Here is a 19,223-nt window from a genome sequence, read left to right on the forward strand (position 1 = left end):
CTAACTCTATGTATTATTTGTCACTTTTATTTCTCTAAATTTCTTAAATTTTATTATTTTTCCCTCTTGAATTCAGGACAAATACCATCATGCCTTTACAATTCAATTTTATTTTACATGGCACTTTTATGTCCTCAAACTCCCAGATATTCATTCTTCTTGTTGCTATCATATCATATGCACAGGTTGAGCCTGGCCTCAGACCGGGCTCGGCGAGTAGAAAAACCCCCGAGACCTTCTCCAGGTATGCTCCAGGTACGCACACAGTACAGTACTTAAACATGCATCTCTCTCCAGAACTAAGCCCTTGGGCTGGACGGTAGAGTGACTGTCTCGCTTCATGCAGGTCGGCGTTCAATTCCCGACCGTCCAAGTGGTTGGGCACTATTTCTTCCCCCCATCCCATCCCTAATCCTTATCCTGATCCCTTCCCAGTGCTATATAGTCATAATGGCTTGGCACTTTCTCCTGATAGTTCCCTTCCCTTCTCCAGAACCATATTCTGTAGTCAAATAATACTTTTTCTACCCTTCCACCATTTACCCTGCACCACGTATAGTTTTGTACAGTACAGTATATTACTGTATTTACATACACTGCATTATAATTATGAATATAGTAAAGGGTTACAGATATTAAGAAATAAAACATTAATAAAATTCCTTGTCCATTCATTATATTATTCAAGATGTGTAATATAAAAAATAAGCAAGCTCTTCCACACTTCAGCAATCATCCATAGCAAGTCATATACAGCACATCTCCATTTGCTTTATATGACCAGGTGCGCGGTGCTACTCAGAAAATGCCATATGCATTTCTGTGCACCAGCCACTCTCCTTCTCCGGCTCTATATGCTCAACTTCTTTTTCACAACTTCCTCCTTTTTTTTGTCAATTGTACACCCAGGCAATTTAAATGCTCAACCACTTTCATCTCTTCTCCATTCCCACTTATTTCTCACGCTATTTCCTGCTCTCTTATAATGGTGATATAATTGTTCGAAACACTGTGCATATTAGTGGCTTTAGGCATAGTATGTACTAGTTCTATCTAGAAATCCAACATTATGTTTGTAACTCATTTTGAATGTACAGTATGTACTTTTACCTGAATAAACATTATCTTATCTTATCTATCTTATATTTGTGCATAATGACTATGTCTTCTCTCATACACAATAAGAAATGAGTCTCACCTGTGGCTTGGTACTCTCATCAACCTCCTCATCTGTCGCTTCCTCTTTTGAAACCTGTCTTTGTGATCCAGGCTTCCTTCCTGGTTTTCTCCCACGACCTGGCTTTCTTCCTCGTCCACTTTTAACCTTTTCCTCGGACTCTTCAGTACTTATTTTTCTTGGCCTCCCCATTCTAGCTTTTCTGACTGGTTCCTCCCAAACATCCTCATTATGATCAGATGCGTCATTGATCTCAATCACTTCCACTTTTTTGTCCACCTTATCTCTTACTCTAAAGTCATGGCCTTCACTTCTTTTTCTTTCTCGTGGAGATTTGTTAAGTTTGACTGGGGTTGCTTTTTCCTGAATTATCTCTTCTTTCAAAACTTCACGAATGTTTTTCCTGTGGAAAGTAATATGTTTGTATATATTTGATAAAATAGCAGCTTATGTTCCTTTGATAATCTAAGTAGCATACAGCACACACACAAAACAGAATAACGGAATGATATATGTGTTATTATGAACTTCTTAACAAGGTTCATCCTCATAATATGAACATATCACATCTAGCCATTTCAATAATCTTTGTTGAAAATACTTTACTCTTTTTATTTTTTTTTACCCATACTTTACATGTATTCTTTCACTAAATAGTATGCTATTTAATATGTTATTAACAAATAATACATATTGCTCTCACAGTACACTAACTTTTCAACTTTTTCCGCTGCAACCAATTCTTCTTCTTTTTTTTTCTTTCTTTTATCTTCCTCTAATTGTCTTCTCTTTTCCTGTTCTACAATTTCTATTGCCATCTTCTTCTCCTCCTCCTCTTTTTTCTCTTTCAATTTTTGTACCCGTCCAGAAGATCTTCTGGGAGCAAATTCCATCATACGCTTTCTCTGAATCTGTTAATACAAAACAATATTTCAAAATATACTTAACTAGATTCCAGCAATTAAAACATAAAAAAGATAAGACATTACAATGCCAATAAACATTTTGTGTAAGTTTTAATACTCTACTTACACACTTCTCTATGATAGCAATTGAAAATCATAAATAATAGTCTTACATCACTACAATAGTAATCTTAGGCTTAATACTGGAAACTAATCCATATATTGTTGCAAAGCCAGAACAACCTTCTCTTTTTCCTGGAAGAGCCGTGGAATCTCTGGAAGGAAGTCCTCACGGAGAGTCTGTAACAAACTACGTTCCAGTTTGGACGCACAATCTTCAAACTTTTCTGCGAGAATGTTCCAATCCTCCTCAGAAAAGCATTGAACCTGAAAGATTGTTGAGTTTATTTATTTATCATGCTATACTTTAAGTAAAAAAAAAAAAGAATTATGCATAGTACTAAAATCACATATATAAAAACCGGATTAATTACAACATGAGTTTTACATCCAAATGATATCTGGAAAATCTTTATGCTGGAATCAAGGATTGAAGTATGTTAAACTATGAGCGAAGTAACATATGAGGCATTATCATCGAACTTCATAACACATTTGCCTGCAAGGTGAATCCAAATTCTAAATAAAATATTAGGCAAGCTACAGTATATCAGAATTTAGATAGCAAACTATGCATTACACTTCAATGACTATTTATATAATATAGCCTTACCTGCCAAACAGGCTTTGGTATATCTGCTTCCTCGTCAGTCTCCTCATTTTTATGGCCTTTTTTCTTTCGTTTCTTTTTTCTTTTATCTTCTTTTTCTTTGTCTTTATCCTTTGGTTTCCGTCTGTGAGGGTGGTATAATGAATGGTCTTCCCTATAGAGGCGGGTGCCATAAAAATACCAGTAAGTAGAGCCACTATCATCGTACCCAAGAGGCTCCACCCGTAAACTGTCGGATTCTAAATTCTGAAAATAAAATTCATTTGTTTGCAATAAATGTCACTGCAATTACTGTATCTTGTAACTTAAGTCTACCATTAGATCATTCAAATTCATTGCAGCTCTAGGAATACAGGAATTTCCATCTTATAAACATTTGACGTACAAACAAGCAACTGACTTAATCTCACCCACAGCTGTAAATGGCTGTTCAATGCAAATACATCTGTTGTAGTTAGGTTTCACCATGGTGTTGCCTACTAGTACTTACAACCAGCAGTCTACATTACTAATACAGCAGTAATGGGTGTGTGAATATTACTATGTGCTTGATTCAGACTGTTCAGTGAGCTGTTTGCCTTAATAACCTTCATTTACCAAGTAAAAACAGTGTGTACTGTATTCAGTCTATATATTTATTTGTCCATGTATATTGTTCTCAAAAGTTGATTTTTGTAGGTTAATGAACCTAACTACCTTTATTGCAAAACACATATGGAAAATTTGGTTACAAGTACTGAGCAAATTGTCCAAAATTTGGAACTCCCTATATTAAAATAATAAATTTTTGCTATAAATTCTATGCTTTTATGCACATTTTTCTATTTTGACAATAGGTTCTATTTTCAGAAGATTGAAGATATGATGTGAAATAAGCATAGCTCATAAGAAGACTTAAACAAGTACATTAAGTTTACACTGGTGTAGTGAAGAATAAAATATTGCAAATATTGTTCGAACAAACCTTAATGGACATCAATGACTTACTAAGGCAATAAATTTCAAAACTATTTTTTAAAAACAGAAATCATCCCTTATATACTGTACTACTGAACAGTGATGGTAAAAAAGGACTTACTTTTAAGAGATCAAGAACATCTTCAGCTTCTAGTCTGAAGTCACAGATAGCATGAAGAATTTCTACTTTTCGTCTAAGCGGGAGCCATCGCATATCCCCCTCAACAAATAAATTTTCTCTAGTAGGATCCTCCTGAAATAATAAAAAAAATATATATAAAATAAACAAATCCACAAGGGCCGTGACGAGGATTCGAACCTGCGTCCGGGAGCATCCCAGACACTGCCTTAATCGACTGAGCTACGACAGGGTAAAAGGGTTGAAACCTACGGGATCCAGTAAGTTCAGTAGAACTTCGGTTTCAACCCTTTTACCCTGTCATATCTCAGTCGATTAAGGCAGTGTCTGGGATGCTCCCGGACGCAGGTTCGAATCCTCGTCACGGCCCTTGTGGATTTGTTCATTTGATGCATCACGTTAGTGTGATCTCTGCGTGTGATATATAAAATATTTTTTGTGTAGTGGTCAGTGCAGTCACCTGAGAATGAGAACTGAAAGGTTTGTATGTGAATACATGGAGGGGAAAACATATCAGATTAAGGCCAGATAATAACACATTAATACAGTACAGAGTATATATACAATTTAATTTCTCTCTTTATTATGCACCCCATACCCATCCTGTGGGCAATGGTGGAAAGGGTTACAAACGTCGTCGTCCCCCAAGTGGAAGTGTTCAAGATATTTTATGGAGGACGTGACAGTGATTGCAGGAAGTGTCGTAACCTGCAGCGTGCAATGGACCAACCCACCACCACCTCTGTCACCCCCACTACCAATGCAAACAATCCCCCACTCCTGACACTATAATAACTGGGAATCATGTCTTGGTCTGAGTAAGCCTGTCAACACTAGTTAGAAAAGCACCATCTTGAAGTTTTTAATTCAAATATTGCATGTAAAATATTGCATAACATATCACCTTGGGCACAATGTATCACCTTGGGGCATAATGTAACACCTTTTGGCATAATGTAACATCTTGAGCACAATGCCTCACCTTGGGGCACAATGCCTCACCTTGGGGCACAATGCCTCACCTTGGGGCACAATGCCTCACCTTGGGGCACAATGCCTCACCTTGGGGCACAATGCCTCTCCTTGGGGCACAATGCCTCACCTTAGGGCACTGTTACATACAGTAGTAGGTTTCAGTTGACTCATGCTCGAAATTGATCCGAAAAAAAAAACACTGTTACAACATTCCTCCCTCGCCTATAAAAGCACCGGCAGCAACACAGAAGTAACAGGTAAAGGCTGGCATATATAGTAATGCCACATGTGGTGCAATGCAATGAACAAAGATCCTTCTATGTCTAATGGTAATTAGCAAATGTATTCAGATTTACAGTTTTGGTAGTTCTCTCATGTCAAGTACTGTATATCCAGTAAAGAACTTGAGAATCATATTAGATATGGGGGGCCATCTGCTAAACTTATCCCAGGTGGCAAGTTTTAAAACATCAAAACTCCACCCTCCCCACCCAAAAAAATGATGCATATACATAATTAAATTACCCCTACTTGTGAAGATTAATCTTTGTCAGAATTATGAATAATTCATCAGACACAAAAATATATTTTAAATTTATCATATAGAATGTGAAATTATGTGCAAGAGCCTCCCTGATCTAATTATAATTATTATATACTGGTACCAATAGTATTCATGTACATTTTTGTGTACACAAGAACTATAAGTTGGAACACAAATAACAAAACTTCCCAAACTCTCAGTTATGCAGCTTTCTTAAATGTTTGTCCACATGATGTTAGGACCTTGACACATGCCAAAAGTAATGATCCATATTACCAGAAAGTTTCAGAGAGCTATTGCAGCGGCTTTTTTAATAATCTACAAAACATTCAGGGTGTCCCATAAGTCTGAAACCATGTCCCAGAAAGTCTTGGAATCATCCCTCATGACACCATCGACCATGTGACTCGACTGTCGACTCAGCAAGTCTCGACACCTTATCTGCGTTTGATACAAACTCTGTTTGGGGTTTGGTCAAATCGCACACAGGCATTTCGCCAAAGTTCCTTTTTTTTGACAGTACAGTATACAGTATATTATTATGCTATGATGTATTTGTTTGTTAGGCTGTATTAGGCTTGACTGGGATGGGTTGGGCTGGGTTAGGTAGCATTTAAAATCTATTAGCAAAGTGTCTTGTGTATGATATGACTTGTATCCACTCTGTATCCTGTCATATAGTTAAAACAGGGTGCCAATATGTTATCTTAACAGCAAGAGCCTTAGAAGAAATGAAGAATAATAAGTTACCTGACATTTGTGTTTGAAGAGCTTCCTTAAATAACTCTGGTAATTGGTAGCATTGACTGTCTTGCCAGGTAGGCAGCCCTGCACCAAGCGTACTGTCAGCTCCACCAACAGTGGGCTCCCGGTGTCGTCCAAGCCATCGGTGAGTAGTGCCTCCTCTAGCTCCTGTAACACAATACATATTTAATATATTTAATATTTTCTAACAATGCACAAATTATGATATTCTAGAGTACAGTACTGTATATCTATAAAGTGGAAGGTCTGCTTGTCTGTCTCTCCAAGGTTGAAGGCCAGGGGCTATGGGCTAGCCTCACCCAATTTTGCCTGGTGACGATGTGAGGTAAGTGCCCAACATTGGTAGGTTCTGATTGGCATCACTGAAATGAGTACCATGAAGCATGGTGCCATAGCAAACCCCAAGACGATTCTTGCTCTTACATTGTGACTCACAATATTTTTGTTAATACTGTATATTGTAAAACATTGTGTGCTGATCATGTAAAATTTAATAAAAATTCTACTCATCGTATTTAACCTTTAAAACCCCTGAAGACATTTTGATAATGTCATGGCGTTCCCACCCCTTTTTCCGAGTCATATATTCTGTATGAAAGAGAGAGAGAGAGTGTGAGTGAGTGAGTGAGTGAGTGAGTGAGTGAGTGAGTGAGTGAGTGAGTGAGTGAGTGAGTGAGTGAGTGAGTGAGTGAGTGCACGCACGCGAGGGAGGTTTATGGGCGAGCGAGATCACATAAACCTAACATAACTTAACTAGTCCAAAGCCTAAATAAGCACTCTTAGGTCTGAAATGTAATCTTAGGCCTAGGCAAAGAAAGGTTGGTTTCTGCCTTTTTTTCTATGGCTCTCTACAAAATAATATGGGGCTGGTTACTTGGGTGCAAGTTCATATTTTGCATATTCCATCCACCGTCGTTATAGGTACTCTCACTTTACAACAATGAGTATGTACCCACATGACGGGGTTGGGAGCGCGGGCGCGCAGGCCTCAAAAGCGGCTTTTGTTTACCTGTCGATGAGTTCGAAGATCAAAGTCCCCCGAGATCCGGTCTTTGACCAGGCCTCCTGATTAGTGGTTTGGTCAACTAGGCAGCTCGAAGCCTGACGTATTGACTCACAGCCTGGTTGATCAGGTCTCTGTCTTCTGAGGGTGTTTATCAAGTTCTCTTTTGAACACTGTAAGAAGTTGGCCTGTTATGCCCCTTGTGTGTAAAGACTCACCTCGATATCAAAGTCAAGAAGATCGAAGGCAGCCCTGAAGAGTGAGCAAAAGTGTGCAATACTCGGTAGCTCCCACCATGACTGGATATCTGCAACGAAACAAATAGTTCGCTTATAATACATATCACTTTCCATTACGTAAAATACAATATATAGCAAAGTCGTTTGGCAGCACTTCATGTAACACAACAGTAATGTAAGACCTCATGTAACACAATAGTAATGTAGAACCTCATGTAACACAATAGTAATGTAAGACCTCATGTAACACAATAGTAATGTAAGACCTCATGTAACACAATAGTAATGTAAGACCTCATGTAACACAATAGTAATGTAGGACCTCATGTAACACAATAGTAATGTAAGACCTCATGTAACACAATAGTAATGTAGAACCTCATGTAACACAATAGTAATGTAAGACCTCATGTAACACAATAGTAATGTAAGACCTCATGTAACACAATAGTAATGTAAGACCTCATGTAACACAATAGTAATGTAAGACCTCATGTAACACAATAGTAATGTAGGACCTCATGTAACACAATAGTAATGTAAGACCTCATGTAACACAATAGTAATGTAGAACCTCATGTAACACAATAGTAATGTAAGACCTCATGTAACACAATAGTAATGTAAGACCTCATGTAACACAATAGTAATGTAAGACCTCATGTAACACAATAGTAATGTAAGACCTCATGTAACACAATAGTAATGTAAGACTTCATGTAACACAATAGTAATGTAGGACCTCATGTAACACAATAGTAATGTAAGACCTCATGTAACACAATAGTAATGTAAGACTTCATGTAACACAATAGTAATGTAGGACCTCATGTAACACAATAGTAATGTAGGACCTCATGTAACACAATAGTAATGTAGGACCTCATGTAACACAATAGTACTGTAAGACCTCATGTAACACTAGTAATGCAGCACGTCATGTAACACAACAGTAATGTAGGACCTCATGTAACACAATAGTAATGTAGGACCTCATGTAACACAATAGTAATGTAAGACCTCATGTAACACAATAGTAATGTAAGACCTCATGTAACACAATAGTAATGTAAGACCTCATGTAACACAATAGTAATGTAAGACCTCATGTAACACAATAGTAATGTAGGACCTCATGTAACACAATAGTAATGTAGGACCTCATGTAACACAATAGTAATGTAAGACCTCATGTAACACAATAGTAATGCAACACGTCATGTAACACTAGTAATGCAGCACGTCAATATGTTAACACAATAGTTATGAAACACTTGAGGTAACACAATAATAATGCATCATTTCATGTTATAATGGTAATGCCGCATTTTATGTAACACAATAGTAACGAAGTACCATATGTCACACTACAAGTCACATTACAGTACTTCATGTAATACAATCATAATGAAACACTTCGTGTAACACAGCTGTAACGCAACATTTCACGTAACAGAATCATAATACAGAACAGACAAAATGTTCTTTTGTAATTCTGTTTTATAATACAGAAACAGACTGAATGTTGGGAACAAATGGCAGCTGTTTACATTTCACATAGAAATCCCAATAGCGTGAGATATCAAATGAACAGATCCACAAGGACCGTGATGAGGGTTCGAACACAATAGCACGGGATGTTCCTAGCTGCCCCTGGGAACATCCCGCACATCCCGTGCGCAGGTTCGAACCCTCATCACAGCCCTTTGTCGATTTGTTCCTGTTTACATTTATTAAACAGTTTATGAACTTCGAACCATTACGAGGTTGTTTATAACAAAAATATCCTTGGGTTGTAAAGTTTCGAAGCTTGTAAATTGTGTAATAAATTATGTAAACAAAGCCAACATGATTAAGGAAAGCTGTACAGATTTCGTTAGTGATTGCGTGAATGCCTGATGAATCCTGGTCCCAGGATGGTGGCTCTCATTCTCTACCTTCTTCATCACCTACGTCCTCGAAAGCTAAAAATGCTGTACGATAATTTCAACCATTCTGCCCCCGTCCTCATTTATGTTACCACAGTTACTTCTAAACGTCTTCCTTCGCGTATAATACTTGCAAGGAGAAATGGGTTTTGTTTCCCATTGTTGGGGAGAGGAAGCCTATTATAGGTTCACCGTAGTCCCCCCATCGTGGTCCCCCCATCGTAGTCTCCCCATCGTAGTCTTCGTATCGTAGTCTCCGTATCGTAGTCCCTCCATAGGCTAGTACGACCTTCCCCAGGAGAACGCAGCCCTTAACCGTTGCCTAACTACCGGGTACCTATTTATTCCTCTCCCCATTTTATTCTGAGTGTACATAATGCCGAACCTGCTAGGCTATTTAGTTTCCCTTTGCCTTCGTACATGTTCAAGAGAGCTTCAGCGAAATGCGTCCCTGACCGACACCCTTCAGGCCCCTATTAAATTCTAAAAAAAAAGAGCTTTAAAGAGTTAATTTTTCAACCTCCTTCCCAAGTGAAATATACACAAGATTTGTGCCACAATAATTGCTCTAACACTTTCAGTAAAATTTAATAACACATGCTTTCTTACACAAGCATTCACGAGGGGGGAGAGAGAGAGAGAGAGAGAGAGAGAGAGAGAGAGAGAGAGAGAGAGAGAGAGAGAGAGAGAGAGAGAGAGAGAGAGAGAGAGAGAGAGAGAGAGAGAGAGAGAGAGAGAGAGAGTGGGGGGGGGGGGGAGGAGGGGGTAGTGAGGGTGTGTCCTTGTGAGGTTGTTGCAGTAGCCAAACGTCTTGCAAGCGATTTCAGCGGAGTTCGAGCCCAGGTATGGTGTGTGTGTGTGTGTGTGTGTGTGTGTGTGTGTGTGTGTGTGTGTGTGTGTGTGTGTGTGTGTGTGTGTGTGTGTGTGTGTGTGTGTGTATGTATGACTGGACACCAATACTAGACTATTCATGGTAACATGGTTATAAATATATCTGCGGGTCGTGTTCCGGGGGAAAAACTAGTATAGAAAAAAAGAACACATGTAAGTCTACTAAGAACAATTAAAAAGCACCTGCTGCTGAGCCCACCTATGTAAAAAGAATAGTGTGTAAATATGAGAGGTTAGGCTGCAGAGTGTATTTTATTTATTTATTTATCTATATATTTATTTATTTATACAACCCTGAACAAAAATAGTCTCTGGTCTCTGCTACATATTGCAGCCCAGCAAACTCTTAATCTATTTTTAGTATTACTTGTATTATTATTATTATTATTATTATTATTATTATTATAAACATTACCAATGGCTAATTATCTCAATTATTTTTATTATTTGTGCCATATTTCCATATTATTGTGAATGTTCATATTTCCCCTGAGTAACGGTGGGAGACGTATGGAAAGGGCGGGACAGTGCTGGAGTAAGAGCGGGAAGAACCACCAGAGGAAGGACCCGTTTGTCACGGGTCGATGTGGGTGCTGGAACATACAATGTTTCCCTGGCTAGGGTGCTACGCTCCCACCCTCGTGAAGACCTTAAATGGTTTTTATACCGGCGCTGTCAACCTTGAATGATAGCCAACCACCGACTCTTTCTCGCCTTATAATGCAACCCGTTCTCGCACTTTCTTTCAGTCAATATTGACTTATTAAATACGTGCATATGTGACATACTAAACATACTAGTTTACCTTGAAAAGCTTCATAGAAAACACCGACCTTACCTAACCTTCTTAGTATGTTAAGATAAGCATCTTATTGCTTCGTAATTACAATTATTACTTAACCTATACCTATAATAGGTTAAGTAATAATTGTAATTACGAAGCAATAAGATAACCTATACCTATACCTTAACCTATACCTATAATAGGTTAAGTAATAATTGTAATTACGAAGCAATAAGATGCTTAACATACTAAGAAGGTTAGGTAAGGTCGGTGTTTTCTATGAAGCTTTTCAAGGTAAACTAGTATGTTTAGTATGTCACATATGCACGTATTTAATAAGTCAATATTGACTATACGAAAGTGCGAGAACGGGTTGGTTATTGCCAACCACCGACTCTTTCTCGCCTTATAATGATATCCAACCACCGGCTCTCTCACTCTGAATGATAGCCAACCACCGACTCTTTCTCGCCTTATAATGATATCCAACCACCGGCTCTCTCACTCTGAATGATAGCCAACCACCGGCTCTCTCACTCTGAATGAAAGCCAACCCACCGGCTCTCTCACTCTGAATGATAGCCAACCACCGACTCTTTCTCGCCCTATAATGATAGCCAACCACCGGCTCTCTCACTCTGAATGATAGCCAACCACCGGCTCTCTCACTCTGAATGAAAGCCAACCACCGGCTCTCTCACTCTGAATGATAGCCAACCACCGACTCTTTCTCGCCCTATAATGATAGCCAACCACCGACTCTTTCTCGCCCTATAATGATAGCCAACCACCGACTCTTTCTCGCCCTATAATGATAGCCAACCACCGACTCTCTCACTCTGAATGATAGCCAACCACCGACTCTTTCTCACCCTATAATAATAGCCAACCACGGGCTCTCTCACTCTGAATGATAACCAACCACCGACTCTTTCTCATCCTATAATAATAGCCAACCACGGGCTCTCTCACTCTGAATGATAACCAACCACCGACTCTTTCTCACCCTATAATAATAGCCAACCACGGGCTCTCACTCTGAATGATAACCAACCACCAACTCTTTCTCACCCTATAATAATAGCCAACCACGGGCTCTCTCACTCTGAATGAAAGCCAACCACCGGCTCTCTCACTCTGAATGATAACCAACCACCGGCTCTCTCATTCCTAAACGATAACCAACTTTATAAAACTGTCAATATTTCCTGATAAATGATGCTCAACATTTTGTGTCAAGAATGACATGAGTGTCAGTAATATTTATTAACTTGACTCAAAGATTTAATAACCAATCCTATTTACATATAAGTGCTTGTAGGAAAAATATAATAAGCCTTCTTACCCGAGACTGACAATCCTACTCACAAATTTAACCGATCACTACATCAATAAATGTACCATATTTTCATGGGAAATCTTTAGGCATCTTACTACCGTTAGTAAGGGACCCGTGACGACCTGCAACACACCGTAAGGGACCCGTGACGACCTGCAACACATCGTAAGGGACCGGTGACGACCTGCAACACACCGTAAGGGACCCGTGACGACCTGCAACACACCGTAAGGGACCCGTGACGACCTGCAACACACCGTAAGAGACCCGTGACAACCTGCAACACACCGTAAGGGACCGGTGACGACCTGCAACACACCGTAAGGGACCCGTGACGACCTGCAACACACCGTAAGGGACCCGTGACGACCTGCAACACACCGTAAGGGACCCGTGACGACCTGCAACACACCGTAAGAGACCCGTGACGACCTGCAACACACCGTAAGGGACCCGTGACGACCTGCAACACACCGTAAGGGACCCGTGACGACCTGCAACACACCGTAAGAGACCCGTGACGACCTGCAACACACCGTAAGGGACCCGTGACGACCTGCAACACACCGTAAGGGACCCGTGACGACCTGCAACACACCGTAAGAGACCCGTGACGACCTGCAACACGCCGTAAGAGACCCGTGACGACCTGCAACACACCGTAAGGGACCCGTGACGACCTGCAACACACCGTAAGGGACCCGTGACGACCTGCAACACACCGTAAGGGACCCGTGACGACCTGCAACACACCGTAAGGGACCCGTGACGACCTGCAACACACCGTAAGGGACCCGTGACGACCTGCAACACACCGTAAGGGACCCGTGACGACCTGCAACATTCAAGTGACAGGGAATCAACCTAAATAAGGTCAGGTATGATGCAAGTATTGCAAGCAAGGGGACGCAACACCGCCACAACCATACCATTAACTCACTCTTTCTTAATTTCGCTTTATTTACCAACATCAAGTCCGATGCTTTGACTTAACTACAATTTTTTTTGCATCAAGTTTAATTAATGGTGTAATGACAACCACTCAAGTGTAAAAAGAAGACTGTCAACCAAGGATAGACATGTATACAATGACTGTCAACCATGGGAAGGCATCTATACAATGACTGTCAACCAAGGGAAGGCATGTATACAATGACTGTCAACCAAGAAAAGACATGTATACAATGACTGTCAACCAAGATAAAAGACTTCAATACCTCGGCCATCGTCTATTGAGAATTTCAATGTTTACACCATACACACTTCTGATGCCTCTCACAACTTGAATGTTTACACCATTCCAGATGACACTAGGATTTTCATGAGAGTAGGCAACATAGAGGACACGGCAAACCTCCAATCAGATGTAAATCAGGTCTTTCTATGGGCCACAGAAAATAATATGGTGTTTAACGAGGATAAGTTCCAGCTCATGCGCTACGGAAAAAATTAAAATATAAAAACGGAAACCACGTACAAAACTCAGGCAAATCATAGCATAGAACGAAAAGGCAATGTAAAGGATCTGGGTGTACTCATTTCGGAAGACCTTACATTTAAAGAACGCAATAAAGTAGCCGTCACAACTGCAAGAAAAAATGACAGTTTGGATAAAAAGAACCTTTCACACTAGAGATGCTATACCGATGATGATACTTTTCAAGACGCTAGTGCTCTCTAGAGTGGAGTACTGCTGCACAGTGACAGCCCCTTTTAAAGCTGGAGAAATTGCTGACCTGGAGAGCGTGCAGAGATCCTTTACTGCTTATGATGGGGGAATGATTCTGTCGCGAATCTTCTTCTCCTTCTTCCTCTCTCTCTCTCATCCAGCATACTGCCCCAGCCATCATAAGAACAGGACTTACTTCACCTCACTCTCGTTTATATATTGAGCTGCTCCAGCTAAATTGTATCCACTTCCATTCTGCCTTTGAAAATGTTTACAGGATCAAAGAAACGCATTCCTTAGGATCTTTATTGGGGTCAGGCCACAATAAAACTCTAAAATTAACTTGAGAGAGCTCATTTTTCAACTCCCTTCTCAAGTGAAGAACGCAAGATATATAGATAAATTTCGTGCTAGAATCACTGATCTCACCCTTTCTGTTACACACAGAATTCACAATAGCGTAATGCATCAAACGAACAAATCCTGGGGACCATTCAGGCTTGTTCGCATTTGTGTTCCTCACGTGTGCCCCAAAGAATGAGGTGATTTGATAAAATACTGTGCCCAAGATTACCAACCGAGTGCCGGCGAGGGGATGAAAATAGCCTCGGCTACCATCCTCTTTTGTCCGGTCGTGTTGTAAGGGATCCTGTACGCCAGCAGGGTGCTCCTGGCAGTATGGGTTCGAGTCACTTCTGGGGTGAGTTTTCAGTTGCATATAGCCTGGGGACCATTCAGGCTTCTTCGCATATATATATATATATATATATATATATATATATATATATATATATATATATGTACACATATATATTGGTAGCATACCATAAGAAACAAATTTTCTTAAGGAATGATAAAGCTTTTCATTATATTATATATTTATATGTTTTTTTTAATTCGAGTTAAAACTAACGTAGAAATATGACCAAACCTAACCTAACCTAACCTAACCTAACCTAACCTAACCGGCCTAACTTACCATAACCTAACATAAGTAAGTCAGTAATTCATGTTCTATGTATATTATAATATTAATTCATATAAATCAATGTTAATTTTTTTTTAAATAACGAAAATCGCATCAGGCCAAGTAATGCGGTTCTGTCTATTAGGTACGACATATATATATATATATATATATATATATATATATATATATATATATATGTATATATATATATATATATATATATATATATATATACACATACATATATATATATATATATATATATACATATATATATATATATATATACACATACACATTACACATATATATATATATATATATATATATATATATATATATATATATATATATATATATATATATATATATATATATATATATGTCGTACCTAGTAGCCAGAACGCACTTCTCAGCCTACTATGCAAGGCCCAATTTGCCTAATAAGCCAAGTTTTCATGAATTAGTTGTTTTTCGACTACCTAACCTACCTAACCTAACCTAACTAAACTTTTTCGGCTACCTAACCCAACCTAACCTATAAAGATAGGTTAGGTTAGGTTAGGTTAGGTAGGGTTGGTTAGGTTCGGTCATATATCTACGTTAATTTTAACTCCAATAAAAAAAAATTACCTCATACATAATGAAATGGTTAGCTTTATCATTTCATAAGAAAAAAAATAGAGAAAATATATTAATTCAGGAAAACTTGGCTTATTAGGCAAATCGGGCCTTGCATAGTATATATATATATATATAGTATATATATATATATATATACATAGTATATATGCATAGTATATATGCATATATATGCATATATATGCATAGTATATATATATATATATATATATGTCGTACCTAGTAGCCAGAACGCACTTCTCAGCCTACTATGCAAGGCCTGATTTGCCTAATAAGCCAAGTTTTCATGAATTAATATATTTTCTCTAATTTTTTTCTTATGAAATGATAAAGCTACCCATTTCAATATGTATGAGGTCAATTTTTTTTTTTATTGGAGTTAAAAATAACGTAGATATATGACCGAACCTAACCAACCCTACCTAACCTAACCAAACCTATCTTTATAGGTTAGGTTAGGTTAGGTAGCCGAAAAAGTTAGGTTAGGTAGGTTAGGTAGTCGAAAAACAATTAATTCATGAAAACTTGGCTTATTAGGCAAATCGGGCCTTGAATAGTAGGCATAGAAGTGCGTTCTGGCTATTAGGTACGACATATATATATATATATATATATATATATATATATATATATATATATATATATATATATATATATATATATATATATATATATATATATATTAGTATATTTTGGTAGCAGTCTTTCCTGTAGACATATATTATTAAATATGACCGAAAAAGTAAGATTAATAATTCTAACACGAATTTTCTCAATCTTTCGTACATTTCTTTTCACTGTTGGAGGTAATTCAAAAATCAATTCTCCAAAATTCATTTTTATTTCTAGTCTGACGCGACACGAGCGCGTTTCGTAAAACTTATTACATTTTCAAAGACTTTTAGTTTACAAATACACAACTGAATAGAACTTACACATCTCCTGGTTTCGTTTATATCTACATTTGAGTGAGGTGGATGGGGTGAGGTGGCATTAATAGGGTATTAATTTCATCAACACAAGACAGAACAAGAGGTGGCATTAATAGGGTATTAATTTCATCGACACAAGACAGAACACGAAACAATGGGTATTGAAATGGAAGTGATTGTAGAAAGCCTATTGGTCCATATTTCTTGATGCTTCTATATTGGAGCGGAGTCTTGAGGTGGGTAGAATGTAGTTGTGCATTAATTGGCTGTTGATTGCTGGTGTTGACTTCTTAATGTGTAGTGCCTCGCAAACGTCAAGCCGCCTGCTATCGCTGTATCTATCGATGATTTCTGTGTTGTTTACTAGGATTTCTCTGGCGATGGTTTGGTTGTGGAAGAGATTATATGTTCCTTAATGGAGCCCTGTTGTTTATGCATCGTTAAACGCCTAGAAAGAGATGTTGTTGTCTTGCCTATATACTGGGTTTTTTGGAGCTTACAGTCCCCAAGTGGGCATTTGAAGGCATAGACGACGTTGGTCTCTTTTAAAGCGTTCTGCTTTGTGTCTGGAGAGTTTCTCATGAGTAGGCTGGCCGTTTTTCTGGTTTTATAGTAAATCGTCAGTTGTATCCTCTGATTGTAGATATAAACGAAACCAGGAGATGTGTAAGTTCTATTCAGTTGTGTATTTGTAAACTAAAAGTCTTTGAAAATGTAATAAGTTTTACGAAACGCGCTCGTGTCGCGTCAGACTAGAAATAAAAATGAATTTTGGAGAATTGATTTTTGATTTACCTCCAACAGTGAAAAGAAATGTACGAAAGATTGAGAAAATTCGTGTTAGAATTATTAATCTTACTTTTTCGGTCAAATTTAATAATATATATATATATATATATATATATATATATATATATATATATATTATATATATATATTATATATATATATTATATATATATATTATATATATATATATATAATATATACATATATAATATATACATATATATATATATATATGTATATCATAGGTGACTGCATGATAGCTGAAGCCATAATTGAAAGCTCCTGTTCTCTATATTTCTTGAGGGTCAGGCTGTCTTTCTTGTGAGTGATGGTTTAAATTTTATAAATGAGCCAAATATCTCTCTCTCTCTCTCTCTCTCTCTCTCTCTCTCTCTCTCTCTCTCTCTCTCTCTCTCTCTCTCTCTCTCTCTCTCTCAGCTTTACTTCTAATTATGTTTATTGTTATTAAATTTTACACAAACATTGAAAAACAACTGATTAAGATTTCATTAATATAAACCTGCTTTATGTGTTTTATAATCCCGTCATATTATTGGTCTGACATCAATGATCAAGCAAGTACGATGCCTGAGAATGTTGATAACAAACAATCCATCAGTCTGACAACCTGTAGGACACGCCACACACACTCTTACCTCTCACCAATGACACTTTGCCAAACACCACATACGCTGCATATACATTCTTTTCCACATGCAAACCCGCTCCAACTTTCAGCACGTGCATTCTCCTCCCTCCTAACATGCAACATTCTCCCTCTCTGCCTGCATTTGCTCCTCCTTAGATCCTCTCCTAAGGAGGATTAGGAGGATAAGGAGGAGAGGAAGGAGGAGATTCTCTATCGTGTCCCTTAGACCTCACTATACCGGAAATGTCCTCCTCCTTGAATGCACTTGAAGATGTCACAAGTGCATTCAAATTGATCAAGGAATCATGGCCAAAGTGACCCTGTCTACTTGACAGCTTCATCGGTCACGGTCGGTACCCTCTGTTCCCAGTCCTTCAATGTGTGTATGTGTATACACACGCTCACAAACACGTAATACCACACAGTGGTACATACCAACAATACAGCAAGGCGGCCTGCGTCTGGTGCGGCCAGCTTGACAACGCACCAGGAACGTGACCCACCAAACAACAAAGACTATGAGAAAGTTTTATTATTCTTTCCAAGGTGTGTATATTTCTTGCCGAGGCAAGGGGACGACACCACCAACCTCATACACGTTTTAAAACACACACACACACACACACACACACACACACACACACACACACACACACACACACACACACACACACACACACACACACACACACACACCCACACACACACACACACACACACAGGGGAATTGACAGGGTGGTCAAAGACAAGCTCGCTCTTCAGCACGGGTGGGACACGAACAAGGGGACACAGGTGGAAACTTAGTACCCAGATGAGCCACAGAGACGTTAGAAAGAATTTTTTCAGTATCAGAGTAGTTAGTAAATGGAATGCACTAGGAAGTGATGTGGTGGAGGCTGACTCCATACATGTTTCAAATGTAGATATGATAGAGCCCAGTAGGCTCAGGAACCTGTACACCAGTTGATTGACAGTTGAGAGGCGGGCCGAAAGAGCAGAGCTCAACCCCCGCAAGCACAACTAGGTGAATACAACTAGGTGAATACACGTGTACATAGCTCCGCAATTACTTCAACAGTCTCTTATCTCAGAATTTATAAACTTCCTTATCAGTGAATGCCGTTCACTTCTTGACATGCATGGCAGCATTTTGCCAATACCTCACTCTTATTCCGCGGACCTTTATTGTTCCTATT

The 19,223-nt window shown here is 38.6% G+C and overlaps 1 protein-coding gene across 1 annotated transcript in view; it reads right to left on the bottom strand.

Annotated features, from left to right (window-relative positions):
- Positions 1-19,223, bottom strand: part of LOC123762850 (trichohyalin) — a 188,387-nt gene that overhangs the window by 37,117 nt on the left and 132,047 nt on the right. The window contains exons 2-8 of the mRNA XM_045749605.2: positions 7,414-7,502; positions 6,178-6,339; positions 3,891-4,022; positions 2,816-3,058; positions 2,326-2,469; positions 1,892-2,088; positions 1,199-1,580 (exon numbers count right to left, since the gene is read on the bottom strand). Of these exons, the coding sequence (XP_045605561.2) occupies positions 1,199-1,580; positions 1,892-2,088; positions 2,326-2,469; positions 2,816-3,058; positions 3,891-4,022; positions 6,178-6,339; positions 7,414-7,502 (1,349 nt within the window). The remainder of the gene's footprint in view (positions 1-1,198; positions 1,581-1,891; positions 2,089-2,325; positions 2,470-2,815; positions 3,059-3,890; positions 4,023-6,177; positions 6,340-7,413; positions 7,503-19,223) is intronic.

Source organism: Procambarus clarkii, chromosome 5 (genome assembly GCF_040958095.1).
Source record: "Procambarus clarkii isolate CNS0578487 chromosome 5, FALCON_Pclarkii_2.0, whole genome shotgun sequence".
Lineage (NCBI taxonomy): Eukaryota > Metazoa > Arthropoda > Malacostraca > Decapoda > Cambaridae > Procambarus > Procambarus clarkii.